Source organism: Rhizoctonia solani, chromosome 7 (genome assembly GCF_016906535.1).
Source record: "Rhizoctonia solani chromosome 7, complete sequence".
NCBI classification, from domain to species: Eukaryota; Fungi; Basidiomycota; class Agaricomycetes; order Cantharellales; family Ceratobasidiaceae; genus Rhizoctonia; species Rhizoctonia solani.
Genome location: NC_057376.1, coordinates 1,238,075 through 1,254,739, shown reverse-complemented (window position 1 = coordinate 1,254,739; position 16,665 = coordinate 1,238,075). Strand labels below are relative to the sequence as shown.

Here is a 16,665-nt window from a genome sequence, read left to right as displayed (position 1 = left end):
GTAATGGTGTATCGTAAGGGTAACGCATACACTCGAGCTAGACCCACGATGATCGCGTAACCCTTACAAAGCGCCAGCTGGTTAAGGCTTGTGGAACTAGTGTTCGCCAGCTCAGTAGGTAGATTAATACCGCGAGCACGAACCTGTTGCTCCAGCCTATACAGGGTATTTTGTATGTGCTCTCAAAATTATCCCACCCTTTTTCATAGCTTAGTAGGCAACGGTCGCTGGTCATATATATTGAAAATGCTATCGGATATGAACATTCTCAAGATATTCAGTAACTAAAGTACACAAATTCTGGTTATTCAACATTAATGAGTTTAAAAATCACATCTATAAGGACTTGAAATCCTAGCGGACAAGTAAATCGAGCAAGAGACGCAGAGAAGCAGCCTCTGGAAGTTGAATATCATACGCGGTACCAGGAGGGCTGATGATATGAAGTGCTTCTGAACAGCATCGCTAGTTATTTTCGCGTTAGCTCCCAGTCAGTGATCAGCGGCTATTCAAACTCACAGTTATTAGGGTGGCCACATTGGCATCGGGGATAATGTTGAGTTGAGAAGCCAGACGACCAACCAATAAAGCTGTATGCAATCGATTTTGAGAGAATTCAGGGGAGATGCTATATAAACGAATTTTGGCTAAATATGCAAGCATGTGAGCCAGCACCATGTTGGATTTGACGGAATCATCATTTTCCGACGACACAGCGGCGTGAGTAGATTTATGGTAGGCTGAACTGGGAAGTGATTCGATGAATCTTGAGATACTCTGGTCTATACGTTGAAACAGGTTGGCTCCTTGAGAAAGATATTAAATCAAGTTGGATAAATAGCTAAGATTGGCCTAGCTCACTAAATGACTGGCTGACGCAGTAATCATCAGAGAGTAACCCTGCGACCGTAACGAAGGCCATGCTTTTTAAGCGCATTGAAAAGATAGAGTTCATGCTAGGATCCTGAAATTCACTATCGTTTCCCAGAAATAGTTCGCTAATACTGAGGCCGAGAGATGCTTGATTAACACCCTAAAAATAAAGTAAACGACAGAGAACCTAATCAGAGCTCCAGACCCACCTGCTCATACGCATCTTCCATTAGTGGAAACGGAGTGATAATCCCCCTGATCCTTCCTAATTCAGAGTCTACATCTCCAATGCAGACTCGCAACTCTGGCCGAAGCGCAGAAGGAAGTTTGGCAACTATTTCCACCATCCCATCAGTTGCGAATGCTAACCACCACGCCATGGATCGATCGTGGTGTTCCCGGGCATTGGAAGCTGGAACCAGAAGAGTGCCAACTGGTTCGGAAGATATTATACCTCTTGAGCTACTGTTGTCACCATCTCCACCGACCCATTGATGGCCTACAATGGTATGGAGCCCGCAGGATACGGCTGAATAGAATCAGTATGAATAAGCCTCAGTGGAGACATTCCAGTTGAACTTGGACTGTACCGAATCTAATGGCAGTGCTGGACAGCCAATGAGCCTCAGCAAACTTCCCAACCTGAAGCAGGTATTGTGCAGCAAGTGCAGGGGCACAGACTACTCCCGCAACAAGATCCTGTGCGTTTTCGAGAGACATGTGAATGCCATTGTGCACATTTTTTAGCAGCACGCGCTTGAGCTCTTCCAATTCTTGTAGAGACGGATGAGTGTCCGCATTTGCCGATAAGCTAATGATGTGACATGCAATGAGATTCATAGCATGCAACAGGGGTCGCGGCGGAGACTTTAGAGTTGTGGTATCGAGATAAAGGTTATACTGGCGTCTGTTGATGATCAGGGTAGGGCGCCTGAAAATAAGAGTGAGTACATGTCCGGCTTGTGAGTTATAATTAGATACATCCACTGACAGAATATCCTGTAGCCAATCCACGACTTCTCCCGAATGGGGATCGATCAAGGAGGAGCGAGGAGGCGAAGACGGGCTGCTTGGTTCTGGTACGTTCAAGCTCAATTTAGTGCGCACCAGATCGGACCGGCTTTAGATAGTTACTTACGAGAGGCTTCTATGGCCATATCATTCAATACAGCCTCGAGCTCCCGCACACGGGATTCCAATGCTTGGATTCGACTGGGTCCTGTGGGCCTTCGCTCTGGCGCAGGAGGAGCGGGAGGATATTCGCACACAAGTAGAGAATGAGCACAAAGCGCGCACGTAGGTTGCTCCCCGCCGCATCTCTACGTGTACCAGAAACTTGAGTATGCGCATATAACATGCAATACATATTGGACACACCTTTTTTCTAAATGACACGATAAACAAGCTCGTCCCCGTGATTGTCTGGTGTTAGTAGAGGTACTCATGATGTATCGAGTGCAAGTAAGTAGACTTGAAATGCGTATGTATGTTCATCGCTCGAACAGGTCTTCAGCTTTTATAGCATACATGGGCGCAGGCTCTGTTTCAGTCCGCTGGAGCTACATGCCGATGTTTGCCCTGGGCTGGTCACTTGCGCTAGTCGCTACTGTGTTCATACTTGGCTAGACGAGCAAATATCCACCGCTTTAAAGTAAGCCATCTGACTAAATCGAGTGACTCAAACGGTTTGACAGAATGCCATCCCTATAAAGTGTGTATCATTTTTCATATAGTAAGCTCATCCAAAACTCTATGTCTGAAATGCCCAGGTCCACTATATGCCTTTTCTGGATAACACCTAGCCAAAATAGCAGAATGGCGTCCAAAGGTCTACCTACGAGGTGAAAATCTAAATACATACATACATTGGCACTGAGACACTTCAAACCTCGAGCACACGATACTTGGCATACATAGAGCGACACGCGCGCAAAGAAAGTTAATTTGCGCCAGTTTTGTTATCTATTAGGCTGGCAGATCAAATTGGGGGCGTGGGTCAATCCAGTGTTGTAATGATCCCGCTAGCCGAGTAATAATTTGGCTTGCATCGACAGTTAGTTATGGCCACCGAGCCATTTGGAATAAATTGAAAGGCGCAACTATGTGGATCAGAAACGGGAGTAATATCCAGAAAATCACTAAGCTCACGTGACTATGCATATACAGCCAAAGCGCGTATGATCACTAAGCGGCTAATTTACCAAACTTAGACACTACCACATATATCCATAAATAGGCTCGAAAACTGGCGTCATTCCAGTGTCTAACAGAACGTCAGATGCGAACTTGATAAGGCGTTGGGGCGGCCTTGCCTACGCTTGACTCTGATCTGCAATAGAATGTCCCTACAACCCTCGCTTTCGTTCCTCACGATCGGAAACCCCGCTTCGCCGCATACACTCGAACTTTACCTCGGTAAACTTACTTGGTTCACTTTGTTTTAGTTGGTCGTTCCTTGGGCTAACCTCGTGTCAACAGACTTTGTATGCCCATTCAGTGCGAAGATCTACAATAATGCAGTGACGGCTGTCCTTAGACCATTGTTCACGGAGGGAAAATACGCAAGCAAGGCCAAGCTAATCTTGAGACTTCAGCCTCAACCTTGGTATGTACCTCCATTTCCTTCCACTCTGATCAATGACTGATTGAGCAAGAATAAAAATAAAAATGGGGTGTTTAGGCATGGATCGTCCACGTTTACACACGAAGCGGCTTTAGCAGTCGGGCGCGTTGCCCCAGAGAGGTTTTTAGAATACGCTACCGAGGTACTGTACCCATTCGCCCTTACCGTCGCTCGACTTACCATATCTATATGCAGTTGTTCAAAGCCCAAGAACAATTCTTTGATATCCCGACATCGACGCTTACACCTCTTCAAATTCGGGAAAAGCTGGTTGCGCTGGCTCCAGAGGGAGTAGACAAGAAGGCGGTTGCTGATCTGTTGGAACTCAAATCGACGTCGAATGGAGGAGTGAGCGTGACGGATGATTTAAAGTATAACAGTAAGATTATCTAATTACTTGCGGGTTATGGAACAGGCGATTGATACCGCGAACAGTTAAATTGGGACGTCAGAATGGCGTTCATGTTACGCCTTCTGCGCTCTGGGACGGGTTGTTAGCCAACGATGTATCGAGTTCGTGGGGCAAGGACGAATGGGAAAAATTCTTGGAAACCAAAGTTACAGTTTAAACCCGGCGCTAATGACCGCGTCGGTCTGAACCAACTCATAGTTGGCAATACTATTAATAAACCTGTACCTCACTGAGACGAAATAAGACAAAAATGTTCAATTACATATTGTAAGACAAAAGCCAGCAAGTCCTTGAGCCACCACCAGTGCGACACACAAATAGACAGACAGAAATGGACTCTCCCCCCCTCCTTCCGCTTCTCTACTTGTGATTATTCGGCAGGTACGGGTTTTGGGTCCGTGTCTGGTGGCGCCTCGGATGCCCCGTTCTCGACTGGCACAGCATCTTCCACTGGTTTGCTGCTTTCGGCCGGTTTCTCGTCGGTGGGTTTACCATCCGCTACGACATCTCCAGCCTTGACGGCCGCCTCGACCGTCTGCTTATCTGGCACGCGATCTTCGCTACTTGATACTTCTGCTCCAGCTGCGCGCTTAGCTTTCCTAAAATCAACGGCCTGTTCGACCCATCCGGCCATATCTACCTCCCGATCGCGATCTGCGACAAGCCATGGATGATCCTAGACAAGCACGATTAGATATGTGCGTTTCTCAAATGCTATTCCAAGAATGAGAGACGCCATCTCACTCACCAGCAACTCGGCATATGTAGCCCGCTTCGTAGGTTCTTTTATCAAGCTGTGGAACTCCATGAGTCCCAGGCCCCACCCAATGGTATTAATGACTCACCAGCTAGCAACAAACTCGGCTGCATCGGCACTGTACTTCCCTTCAGGTAGTTCCGGCGGGGGTCCGTGAACAATCGCAGTAAGCTGAGCAAATACGTTGGAATAAGTCTCGGGCGGGTATGGGTAGGCTCCAACAGCGAGTTCGATAATCGAGAGACCAAGAGACCAAACGTCGGATGAGACGGTGTATGTGCCCACGTTGTTGAGTGATTCGCCTTTGATGCGTTCGGGCTGTAGCAAAAGCAGGTTAGATGGACAGATGGGTTGAGGGTAAGGAAAGACATACAGCCATATAACTTTGGCAGCCGATGTTGGTCTTGGCCAAACTTCGTTCCAACTGTCCAGACACGCCAAAATCACACAGCTTGATGGCACCCTTGCGGCTAACGAGAACGTTGGTAGGCTTTACATCTATCGTGACGTGATAACAGGAACGATTATAGCACGGGTTTAGATCGCTAGGAGAAAGGATGACGTACCGCGATGCATGATCTGAAGTTCATCCTTGAGGAACTTGAGCCCACGGACCATGTTTGCTGTGATTCGAGCGAGAACATCTTCAGGGACACCGACACCGTTGAGGGTATCGAGACTGCCGGCATCCATGTATTCCATACAATAATAGACACATGACTCGATAAAGAATGCACCGTAAAAGTCGACGATTTCGGGAGCGACAGCGCGATGGAGAATATCGAGTTCCATAAGAATTGCGTTTAGTTTGGCATCGTCGAGTTCGAGGCGGATTTCCTGCAGAATTGTTAGGAAATGTGAATAGTTGAGTAGGGCGGGTGAAACTTGCCTTCATGGCCATGACGACATTAGTAGGTTTGTGGTAGACCTTTTTGACGGTCCCATAGTTGCCGCGACCGAGTTCCTCTTCGAGTCTAAACTCGGACATGTTGATCTTGAAGCTGGAGCCATTGGAGAAGTCGACTCCAGCCGAGTGGATGACAGCCTTGCCACCACCAAAACGCAAGACGCCAGAGGGATCTCTGCGAAATAATGAGCGGTAATTCGAGAGTATATGAATGTAAACATACACGATCTTGCTGAAGTTTGCAAACGGCGTGCCTCCCTGCCCTGGTTTCTTTGGTGGATCTGGTCCGAGGTTCGGTCGACCGAGAGCAAGACCCCCAGGACCTCCGCCGACGCCGGCGGGCGGGGGTTTGGAGACAAGGTTAGGGTCAATATCGCCCAGGGTGCCCGGGGGTCGCATGCGTCGTCCTGCGATGCCCATCCCACGGCCCCGGTTGGCTGGTGTCGGGGGTGCGCTCGCGGGACCAGCTATTCCCGCCTGGGCAAATGCGTTCGATAAATTCGCGATATCAGCAGTCCCCGGAACAGCAGGTGAAGACTGGGCCTGTCCTCGGTTTGCCATCTGGGAGTATGTACTGGTTAGTAATAAATTATAATATAAATCAGAGGGTATCGCACCGCAGCCATCTTGGCCTGCAGACTCGGTGGGATGCGGCTCGTCATTGGACGCTGGGCAAGCCCACCCCGCATCTGGGGCGGGCGTTGGGGAGGCATAGACACCGTTCGTACGCCATTTGTCGCGGGTTGTTCGTCGGCCATGGTATCCAGATGCAAGTTACCTCTCTCCGTCCTATGACCTCATCAACCAATATAATATCACTTCCGCGGATCCTAATCATCTGCTTACTCCAAGTGGGGCCGCGTTCTGCACACCCCCTGGCGCGACGTCGAGCAAGTTGACCATGGTGGGTACGGCCATGCATTCAAGGTCTGAGGCGAGATACATATATACGCATAACTATTCACTGTCCATCTCCATTTCGTCTCCACTCAACCGCCCCACCGCCCCAACAGGCGCCCCATCCAAGTGTTCTCTGTCGAGATCCTCTCCATCAAGCTTCTCCCCGTCGATATTTTCCCCATCAATGTTCCCCATCAATGTTCTCTCCGTCGAGATTCTCCCCATCGATGTTTTCGCCGTCGAGATTCTCTCCATCGATATCCTCAACCTTTTCCCCGTCCAGATCCTCAGCCTCCTTCGCCGGCTCCACAACCGCTCCAAACGCAGCAGCCTTGAATTTGCTCACAACCTTTCTCTCCTCCACCTTTTCCACCCGCTCTTCTCCCTCCTTTCTCTCTTCCCCAACATCCTTCCCATCCAACCGCTTCCTCAACTCGCTCGTAAACTCGGGCGTAAACACAATCCAATCTTCCCACACCTCTACAACGCTCAGGACCTGCTTTTTAAACGTCTCGGCCGTGATGCGCCCAGGGAACGAGCGGTGGATTGCACACAGATGGTCGAACACTCCTCCCAGACGAGATTCGAATTCCTGTCTGAATTTCCACGCGTTGGTGATCGAGGCGGCTGAATTGTGCAAAATATCACAGATCAGGTGTAGTCGGGCGATTTTGCGCGGGACGGGTGTCGAATCGACCATGAGCGATGAGATGATTATTTCCGCGACCTGGGTAAATCCGTTAGATTGGTCATCGACAGCTCGGTCATTTGGGTACACACCTCGGCAGCCGATTCGGCGTGCTCTAGCGAGAATGCCATGCACCGTGCAAGTTCACCTCGTTTGCCTGACAAACCGCGAAGGAGGACATGGAATCTCTTTCGGGCCAGTTTCCCGAGGGTTCCCTTGCGGATACGCTCCCGCTCGGATTCTTCGCCCGAGTCTGTCGAGTAGGCTGAGTGCGGGCCCTAGGAGAATTGTTAATGATGCACTTCACAAGTGGAATAACGCTCACATCTTCATCGAATACAGGTGGCGGAGGAGGCAACGACGCCCCATCTAGCAAATGCTTATACAACAAATGACCAGGATTCTACCAACCAAGTCAGATCCAGCTCTCGAACACTCAAGGATACAACCCACCTTGTCATCCCACAAAAACTCAAAGCTTGGGTTATTCTTCTCCCTCGTTTCCAACAAGGTCTGAAACGCCCTCCCGTTTCTCCTAACTTTATCTACGACTTTACGAATAAACTCTTCTTGCGTGGGTGTGATTCCGAGGTAGCCAAGGTCCTTTGGCGTAGGTGTTCTCGAGCGGGAGCGAGACCGAGTCGAATAGGATGAAGATCTACGACGACGAGTGTGGTGGCGATCTCGAGAGCGAGACCTAGAACGACGAGATGTTTTACGTCTATCGTAGTCCCTAGTCCTATCCCTCTCGCGGTCACGATCCCTTTCCCTTTCCCGATGATGATCCCTTGACCTAGACCTGGATCTCCTCCGCTTGTCCTTTTCCCTATCCCTTCTTGGACTCCTCGACCGACTCCTGCTCCTCCTGCCCAAATCTTTTCCCCGCTCAACACCTCTTCTCGTCCACACGAACGGAAAAAGAGAGCTTACCATACATGGCTCTCGCAGCAATCGGCACAGCCTTACTCCATCCAACCCTAAGCACACTTCCACCCCAATCGAATCCGTCCAGTTCACGAACGCATGCTTCAGCGTCGGCGCGGGTCATATATGATACAAAACCAGACATTCCTCGTCGGGCAGAAGTGGAAATATCCGATCCTGGGGGGTTGTGTGGATCTGCACGAGGCCACATGATTTTCACCTATTGAAGAATGGTAAGCTGGGAAGCGGTGGTGATAAGAAGTGGGCGTACGGATCCAACAGGGCCGATGCGCGCAAAGAACATTCCAAGGGAGTTTTCGTCGATATTCGCTGGGAGGTTTGCTACGAATATATTTGTTGTCTGTCCAAGATTGAGTAAGGTTGCAGTGTAGAGAGGAGAAAGTGCCTACAGCTGGGTCTCCTCTGTCTCGACTGCCGCTTTGACTTTCGTATGCTATATATCAAAAGTAAGCAGACGTAAGGTAAATATAAGTATGAGACGCACCAGCAATAGCAGAAACAGAACTGCCATGGGCTAATATCAACGTCATAAGCGTCCCGTACGACTAAGCCCAGACGAATACTCACATCCCGCATACTTCTTAAACCTGCTCTCGCGCTCAGCTTGGTCTCTAATACGACCGAAAAAAAATTCAGTGTCCAGCCACGCAGATTCCAGCGTCCGACCCGCCGAACCTCTTTATCTCTTCCAGAAATGCGTCCATTGCACGCTGGCCTTTGGGTTTGGGTTTTGCGGGGCCCGGAGAGGGCGGGCGATCCTATTAAAATTACACCATATGAATTAGACAGGTAGGGAACGGGAGAGAGAATTAGGATATACCTTGAAGTTAGACCTGGGCGCTCCTTCGTCTAAGGGGTTTCTTCCCCCCGACGGCTTATAAGCACCTTCGCCACCGGCACGTACGAACCCCCCTCCTCCAGAACGGGCTTTTTGCTTCGGACCCTCTGAATCAAAGACATCGATAAAGTCCGCATACGCCTATGGTCCGTCCTCGATTAAATCACTCCACCAATTTAATCGAGAGCAGAAACATACCTGTGCAGCCTGCTCTTCCTCTTCCCTCCTCTTCGCCTCTGCCGCTTCTTTCTCTTTTTCCCTCTTGGACTTGCGAACGACACCTTGAGAGTAGTGTGCGAGTTTATACTCGTCTAGTTGTTTTTGCTGTTAGATCGTGAGTGTTCTGTTGGGATCTGATACAATGGTGAGGGAGGGGAGTTACTTGGAATGGGGGAGCATCGTCGTCATCGACGTTGAACATCATTGCTAATTTCTTTTTGTCCATCTTGAACGCGGGTTGGCTTGGGTTGTTCTGATGGGTGCTGAGGCCAGGCGCAAGATCCTGGTTCAGGCCATGCGCACATTTGTTGGGAAGCGCCGGGACCACGGATGGGCTGCCGGTTGTTTGCCGGATGAGGTTCAAGCTCCTTCCTCCAAGGTATTTTCGACCACTATAATAATGCACTTAATGACACTATAATACATAGTTATGGTTGAGGCTGAGGACCAGATATAACTATGAAAATTTTGGCTCAATCGAAAACCACCTTGAATAAGCACTACTTTATGCCTATTAAGACACCAATTACTCTCAATTCCGAGTTGAATCGAAACCTTCTCAATCACTCGCTGTATGCGCTCTTGCTATTCGCGATGGTAGTTCGTTGGTGTAGTCGCATACAACTAATTTGATGGCTCCCAGGTTGCCCCTAGAAAGATCCTTGTGAGGGTCCTTGTCAGGTGCTGTAAACCAATAGGGCCAAACGATGAGGGAAGATGGCCCTCCAAATGGGGTTTAATTGAGCTTCCGGAAGAACGAGTCTATCTTGGAGCCCAAGCGAATGGTAACGTACGTCTTGTTGTTAAGTCTTCTCGACAGAGTAAATATCTCCAAGCTCCGGGTAGGCTGCGCTGTCTTGAGCTTTCGGGTTGTCTCCTGGATATAGCACCGCTCAGGGTTGTGCTCTATGATTAGGTTACTACAACTTCATAGTTAGCAATTCCAAGTTCATCATACACATAAAACTTAGTACGTTTCATAACATAATTTCGCTCGCAACTCCAATACAAGCTACCGCTACCATTCCTGTTTAGTCCGCGCCTTGAAAGAGAACAACCCGAACGATTCACCATCAACGGGTGAAGCCCCCGACGACTGATTGAACCGAGACCAAGCTGCAAGTCTAACAATATAAATAAGCGCCCCAAACCACGGACGGGCCAACGTGTCAACCGGATTAAAGTGCGGAGAACGAGAAAGTCCAAGAGCCAGCGCGACGAGTTGTTTCCTCCCACCTGCCCCTCTCTTACACACTCTTGATTTCACGATGAAGTTTTCTGGCGCTGTTACGTTGTTCGTTTCGGCCCTTGTGATGCTTGCTAGCCCGGTTGCGGCGGCCAAGGGACCAAAGATTACGCACAAGGTCTATTTCGATATCAAGCACGGCGACAAGGAACTTGGACGTAGTAAGTTTGAGCGCATTTGCTGAGGCTTTGATATGAGTATTGACTTGTTGGTAGTTGTCATGGGTCTTTACGGTGGAGTAGGTTACGCGTTCAAGTTGGTAAAAAGGCATAATTAATGAGGAGCTGGTTTCTAGACTGTTCCCAAGACTGTTGAGAATTTCCGTGCTCTTTGCACTGGTAAGAACAAAGACGGCGCCGAGCTTGGGTTTAGCTACAAGGGCTCGACTTTCCACCGTGTCATCAAGCAATTCATGTGAGTTTCCATTCATTTTCTAGTTGATATATGCTTATGAATTCTCTTTCAGGATTCAAGGCGGTGACTTTAGTAAGTGCTACTGGCATACCCACAAAAGTGCAAATTTTAAATGAATTTTAGCCAAGGGTGACGGAACCGGTGGAAAATCTATATATGGTGACAAGTTTGCCGACGAGAACTTGTGAGTTGGTAGTCAATTACCGAATAGGCTCGATTTCTGAGCTATTTTTGGTTTGTAGCAAGCTCAAGCACACCGGTGCTGGCACTCTCTCCATGGCTAATGCGGGCAAGGTAAATGCAGTTTATCTTTATGTATTTGGAATCAAACTGACTAGCGTAAATTAGGACACTAACGGCTCTCAATTCGTAAGCACCTAGATAGGTTGTTATATGCGTGATTGTAACGTGGAATTACAGTTCATTACTACTGTTACGACTAGCTGGCTCGATGGTCGCCACGTCGTCTTTGGAACGGTTATGGAGGGCATGGATATCGTCACGGAGATCGGTACGTTTCACGACGCTTATCCCCGGAACCACGACTCACTGTTCGTGCAGAGAATGTCAAGAAGGGACCCAACGACAAGCCCGTGGACCCCGTCGTCATTGCCGATTCGGGAGAACTCAAGATTGAATTGGAGGTCGATGAGAACGGCAACCAGGTGCCTCTCCGTTCTGAGCTTTGATCCCCCTACCCCCATTCCCTGTACTTTCCACAAAAACTTGTCCTCTGATTGTCGGGATAAAATGTTAAAACGAGTTTTTTTTCTTGTGTCTATAGGAAGTGCAACCGCCCGCTAAAAAGCCAACCACCGAAACTGGAACTGGAATTGAAACGGGAAAGGAGACGACCAAGGAGGCTTCGAAGGAGGAGCAGTACAAGATGCTTTCTTCCCCGTTGCACTACTTGCTCGTTTTGCTCGTGTTTGTGGTTATCCCGGTGACTGCTTTTGTGCTTCTCGGTGGTATGCGCCTGGTACGCCGTGTACTGGGAAGGGACATCAAGGGCAAGGGACGCGAGCGGGACTCGCGTACCCGGGGACGATATGGCCGCCTTGCCGACGACGAAGAAAAATAAAGAAAAGCTGGACTAGAAGCGTGAAGGGGTGTTGAGTTGTAGGATAAGACCACATGGAGGATATCGATGTACTTGTACAGTTTGCTTTGTTTGCTGCTTTTTTCAGCGAGGAATGAACTATTCAAATAACGTATATCACATTACATAATACGCGAAAAGGGGCTATATTGACTAAACTAGTTTAACCGCGTCCATTACCCTCCGCGGCGAGACGGCCCAAGTTGAACCCGCTTGGCAGGTTGGTGTCGCTGGATGAGCTGGAGAAAACGGCCGCCAGAAGAGATGGCATCACCCCAACCTGCATCTTCTCGTCGCCGAACATTTGATTATTCGCACCAACCAGAGCAAGGACTGCAAGAGTGGGCCAGTAGGATCAAGAGCATCCAGGCTGAGGTTGACCAAGACGAGCAGGCTGAGCAAAAGAGGCTCGAGCAGGTTTGTTGTTTGTGTACGTACCTAAGCATCTTGTTTGCTGATCTTTTGCTCTAGGAGATCGCGGCCTCACGACTTGCCAGAGCACAGAGGAGAGCAAAACAGGGATCCAGACGTATGTTGGCTATTACTGGGTAGTTATTACAAGACGAGTGCTAATGGATATTGGCTCAGGTCTATCGGACATTGGTGTGTCTGGGAGTGCAGCGTCTCCCGATCCGGAACCGGTGAAAACGCCCGAATCGCCTAGCAAGCCCAGTTCCATTTTTGGCGCGAGGGCAACGGTAATAAGTCCTTCCACACCAGGGAACACCGACCCTGATACTCTGCCGGAAAGCCCTACCAAGTCCGTTTTCGGATCCACGCGTACCATGAATCCTCATTCAACACCGTCAACGCCAAACAAATCGCTCCCATGTCTTTGCCGGCTTTATGGGCGCCCGCGGCTCGGGACCGCGCCTGAACAAGCCTGCGCCCCAGGCGGATACCCATGACCCTGCCTTGTTCGACCAGACTCTGCGTCGCGCAGGTTCGTCGGCTTCTGCAAGTGCATTCCAGGCGGTGGGTCGGACCAGCAAGTTTGGCCAGGGTGCTGCTGCGCTGCCTGGACTTGGACCCCCTCCGAGACAACCCTCCCCCAGCGCTCTGCAGACAAGTCACTGCCACGCAGTCCTCGTAGCCCAGATTCGCTCCGCCAGAGGAACAATTGGTAGTACCTCAGCATACAAGACAGCGAACGAGCTCGTGGCCCTCGAAACCCGAGAGCCCTCTCCAAGGATCTTCGCCAGAGATCAAGTCTGAGCTCACTCGTTCTAAAACAACAGCCGGTCGTCCCCGCGGCAAGTCAACGTCAAGTCCCAACTCGACGTCCAAAATCCAGCGTTCGGACACTCTGCCCGCCCCAGCGTTTTCTACCCCCATTCGGAATGCGCCGTTCAAGACACATACTACACCCACCCAGGGGTCTCCACCGACATTTGGGCTCGCACGTCCTATCCAGCCAACCCCTCCAGCACAGGACACCAACAAGCTTCCGCTTGTGACCTCTGCCGCTCCTGCCTTTAGAAGCACAGTCCAAGCGTCGGCCAAGGAACTCAGCCCATCCTTGACGCGACTCCAGGGACGTGGATTCGTGGGAAATCGAGTGCGTCAAGCAGACGGAGGTGTATCCCCTCCGACTTCGCTCGGAATTTCATCCTCTCAATTCGGAGAGGGAGAAGCCAAAGCGCGCTGCTACTGGGAATGTCCATGAGAGATGGCAGGTCGCGATCCAAGGCCAGGGGTCATCGCCTTCAACCACCTCCTCCCCTTCTGAAGTTCCATGGAAGCGCCGGTCGTTGAAAGAGCCTGTTCCTGTTCCTGGAGACAGCAAGATCGCCGGGATCATCAAACATATGACGGGCGCCCAACAGTCCTCTTCTCCGGCCACATCGCCCAGTCCACAGAGGGACGTTCCCTCTTTCGATGAGTTTGGACGCAAAACGACCCCTGTGTTAGCCAAGGCGACCCCAGTCCCGGTCAGCCCGACGTCAAAGTTCGAGGACACCAAGTCTCCTATTCACCCAAAGCCACTCAACCATGTAAGTCGTAGTTTTTTTTCAGACGTCTCGACTTGATCTCATTTCCCTTTAGCTCACGCGAGACCGTGCGCGTAAACCCAAGAAGGGCGTGCAAATCAAAGAGGTATGGAAAGCACCCGAAACAGTTTCGACCACTCCAGTGGGCACACCGCCACCGCCGCCGCCACCACCACAGGAGTACCGCCCTCCTTCGCCTTTCAAACGCTTGCGGCCGGCCGCCTCCCAGCCTTCCATGCGCCCGCCTTCACCCATCAAGGAATCATCGTTACAGAGACAGGGCACACTTCCAAGGGCTCAAGCCAGTCCGAGAGCAGCGGCGAGTTCTTCGCCCGCCCCTTCATCTCCTGTTCGAAAGCCTGCGCAACTCTTCCCAGCATTACCCAGGCCAGAATCCCCTACCAAGGACAATAACCTTTCACGAGCCAAGGATATATGGGGAGAAAGGGCACCGATCGGCGTCAAGGCCTCGAACGGAGGTCACCGTGGCAGCTCGCCAGGGCCTGCCTCTCGTGGTCCCAATCTCGTCGGCAAGCGTGCGCTCCCCGGGATGGTCGCTTCGCCCCAACCTCAACAGCGCGCTCAAACTCAGCCGTTTTACGCTCGACCTGAATCTCCGACTAAGCCTTCGACTCCAAAACCGATATCTCCTGTATCACCACCGCGTCATCCTGGCCCACCTCCTTCCCCAGGGCGCAACAAGAGCCGGGCGACGGTGATGGAGTTGGCACAGGCTATGAGCGAGAAGCAGGGAGAAACTCTGGAGGAGCCCAAACTACCCCCGTCTCCTCGCTCTATTCCTGCAGCCGCGAGAGAGCGCAGGAGGTCCAGTTATGACCGATACTCGGTCATCACTATGCCTCCGCTCAGGGAAGAAAAATCGCCTGCTCCTACGCCTGCTGCGACTCTGTCCAAGTCCCAGGAGCTTAGTGTGCCCCCTGCTGAGCCTATGCTCGTTTCGACCTCGCCCAAGACTTCACCCAAGGTGTCTCCGAAGCCATCCCCCAGACTGTCTCCCAAGCCGTTGTCTCCTCGCCCCTCTCCTCGACCCTCTCCTAGGGCCCAACCTGTCCCTTTGCCTGTGGAGAACAAGGTTGATGGGGTCTTCCATGTTGGTACGTTGCTGAATCGCTGTACCTTGCTAGCAGAACTTGACTTGCGCGTTTTAGACCCGAATATGGCCCCCATCCCACCCTTTAATCTCCAACAAGCCATCAGCTCAAACCCATATACATTTGCCTTTCCATCTAACCTCAAGCGCATTTCAATTGACGTATTTAGCCTGTCAAATGGCCAAGCAGCCGTGGTCCCCAGCTACCCTTGCTTGGTGTACGAGTCCGAACTGGTTGCGATCGTCCAGCGTGTGAGGAACGAGGCGAGCGGGTTGGTGTTGAGTAAAGTCTGGGGATGGTACGGTAAGAAGGCTCAGCCTGGGCCGAGGGAAGAAGGGAAGCTCGCGGAGCTGGCCAAGCAGTATGGGACCAGCGTGGTGTGTGCCCCAAATGCCGTTTGAGGGAATCAAGGTGTTCTAATGAAAACTCGTAGGTTCCGTCTTTCCAAGGGGATGAGAGTCAAGAGCTCGTCGATGCTGTTGGAGGCCAATGGATTGTTCGTCAGGTGAGGTTTGAGATTGGTTTTAAGTCTATGGTATCACTCACGCCCTGCTTGTAGGGATCTCGTGCTCATTGGAGCCCTGAGAATACCACGATGCATTGCACTAGGCAGCTAGGTGACGCTTGTTTTACCGACGAGGTCGATTTCGTAAGTATAATTCTGTAAAGCAATAGACTCGGACAACTCATTGCTTGAACTAGCATGTTTCCAACCTGTGCTCTGCATATAGCTACTGCATCACTGTTCTGGATGCAGTGTATGTGTGGTACGGTCGTGGGGCAACTCAACCCGAACGCGAGGCTGCTGCTGCATACGGACGCATGGTCGCCGGACCGGAAAAGGAGATTGAAGAGTATGAAGAAGGCAAGGAGGACCCTATGTTCTTCGTGCTCTTGGGAGATGACGCTTGGGCGAATGCCGATTATTGGAAGTATCGAGCGCCACTGGGCAAGGTTGCTTATCGACCGAGGATGTTCCTCGTTGATGCCAGGGATAAAAAGCAACCGGTGAGTGGTCGAGGTAGCTATCAAGCCTATCCTTCCTGCTTATATAGCCTATTCCCAGGTTTCATGCCATATTCCTTCGGCGAGCAAGATTTCCCCAGATGCGGTATTCGTGCTCGACAACACGTTCGAGATGATTGTGGTTGTTGGCCCCGAAGCCCGTGCTAGGAGGACAGACATCCTTCTTGCGGTTCATATTGCGATTTCGATTGCTACTTCTGTCGAGACCAAGCGACCTTTTGTGCCCCCTGTTCACTTGATCGTTCTTCCTTCACAACTCCCTCTGGAGGTCAAAGTTGGTTTCTTCCGCTTTGTTTCCGATGAACTGGTTGTAAGTGTTATTTTATTCAATATGAGGTGGGGATGAGCTAATCTCTCTTTCTCTAGAACCCTGCGGGAGTGTACTTGCATATGCACCTCTTGACACTATCCGAAGCCTCTGAACAAGTGAGTATCCTCGGTCTTTATTTCTGCGCTGCACACCTAACCCATCGCAACAGCTTTCTGCTACGACCTGGCCAATGTCTAAGCTCCAAGACCCCACTTTCTTACCCCTGGGCATTCATCCGAACCTCCTAAACTAATTCTATAGGCCTTTTTTTTGTATTCTTCTGTTGTCTCAACATAGCAACTTGT

General features: G+C 50.6%; 6 protein-coding genes across 6 annotated transcripts; 3 read left to right on the top strand and 3 right to left on the bottom strand.

The window, feature by feature from the left end:
* Positions 1-354: 354 nt before the first annotated feature.
* Positions 355-2,030, bottom strand: RhiXN_06570 (uncharacterized protein; the record flags this gene model as incomplete). The annotated part of the gene is made up of 7 exons (XM_043326386.1): positions 355-465; positions 520-806; positions 862-1,033; positions 1,083-1,372; positions 1,464-1,804; positions 1,865-1,949; positions 2,012-2,030. The coding sequence occupies 7 exons, from the start codon at positions 2,028-2,030 to the stop codon at positions 355-357; spliced, it is 1,305 nt and encodes a 434-aa protein (XP_043181818.1).
* Positions 2,031-3,212: 1,182 nt separating this feature from the next.
* RhiXN_06569 (thioredoxin) lies at positions 3,213-4,065 on the top strand (the record flags this gene model as incomplete). The annotated part of the gene is made up of 5 exons (XM_043326385.1): positions 3,213-3,288; positions 3,352-3,478; positions 3,524-3,638; positions 3,692-3,875; positions 3,932-4,065. 5 exons carry the CDS (start codon positions 3,213-3,215, stop codon positions 4,063-4,065), a joined length of 636 nt encoding a protein of 211 aa, XP_043181817.1.
* Positions 4,066-4,278: 213 nt separating this feature from the next.
* Positions 4,279-6,330, bottom strand: RhiXN_06568 (mitogen activated protein kinase kinase; the record flags this gene model as incomplete). The annotated part of the gene is made up of 8 exons (XM_043326384.1): positions 4,279-4,584; positions 4,657-4,702; positions 4,754-4,983; positions 5,039-5,163; positions 5,232-5,502; positions 5,570-5,747; positions 5,796-6,133; positions 6,190-6,330. The coding sequence occupies 8 exons, from the start codon at positions 6,328-6,330 to the stop codon at positions 4,279-4,281; spliced, it is 1,635 nt and encodes a 544-aa protein (XP_043181816.1).
* A 323-nt stretch (positions 6,331-6,653) lies between these two features.
* RhiXN_06567 (RNA recognition motif protein) lies at positions 6,654-9,388 on the bottom strand (the record flags this gene model as incomplete). Its single annotated transcript, XM_043326383.1, has 14 exons — positions 6,654-7,199; positions 7,253-7,438; positions 7,486-7,563; positions 7,614-7,673; positions 7,718-8,025; positions 8,091-8,304; positions 8,356-8,445; positions 8,495-8,538; positions 8,590-8,619; positions 8,673-8,716; positions 8,772-8,863; positions 8,926-9,084; positions 9,142-9,267; positions 9,326-9,388. 14 exons carry the CDS (start codon positions 9,386-9,388, stop codon positions 6,654-6,656), a joined length of 2,040 nt encoding a protein of 679 aa, XP_043181815.1.
* A 1,042-nt stretch (positions 9,389-10,430) lies between these two features.
* RhiXN_06566 (peptidyl-prolyl cis-trans isomerase, cyclophilin-type protein) lies at positions 10,431-11,903 on the top strand (the record flags this gene model as incomplete). The annotated part of the gene is made up of 10 exons (XM_043326382.1): positions 10,431-10,569; positions 10,624-10,646; positions 10,704-10,822; positions 10,875-10,894; positions 10,946-11,006; positions 11,065-11,116; positions 11,171-11,191; positions 11,243-11,333; positions 11,384-11,487; positions 11,607-11,903. The coding sequence occupies 10 exons, from the start codon at positions 10,431-10,433 to the stop codon at positions 11,901-11,903; spliced, it is 927 nt and encodes a 308-aa protein (XP_043181814.1).
* A 282-nt stretch (positions 11,904-12,185) lies between these two features.
* Positions 12,186-16,613, top strand: RhiXN_06565 (uncharacterized protein; the record flags this gene model as incomplete). The annotated part of the gene is made up of 14 exons (XM_043326381.1): positions 12,186-12,338; positions 12,393-12,450; positions 12,510-12,619; positions 12,816-13,047; positions 13,112-13,479; positions 13,547-13,915; positions 13,968-15,027; positions 15,082-15,401; positions 15,458-15,520; positions 15,584-15,673; positions 15,727-16,032; positions 16,091-16,360; positions 16,417-16,476; positions 16,530-16,613. 14 exons carry the CDS (start codon positions 12,186-12,188, stop codon positions 16,611-16,613), a joined length of 3,543 nt encoding a protein of 1,180 aa, XP_043181813.1.
* Positions 16,614-16,665: the final 52 nt, after the last annotated feature.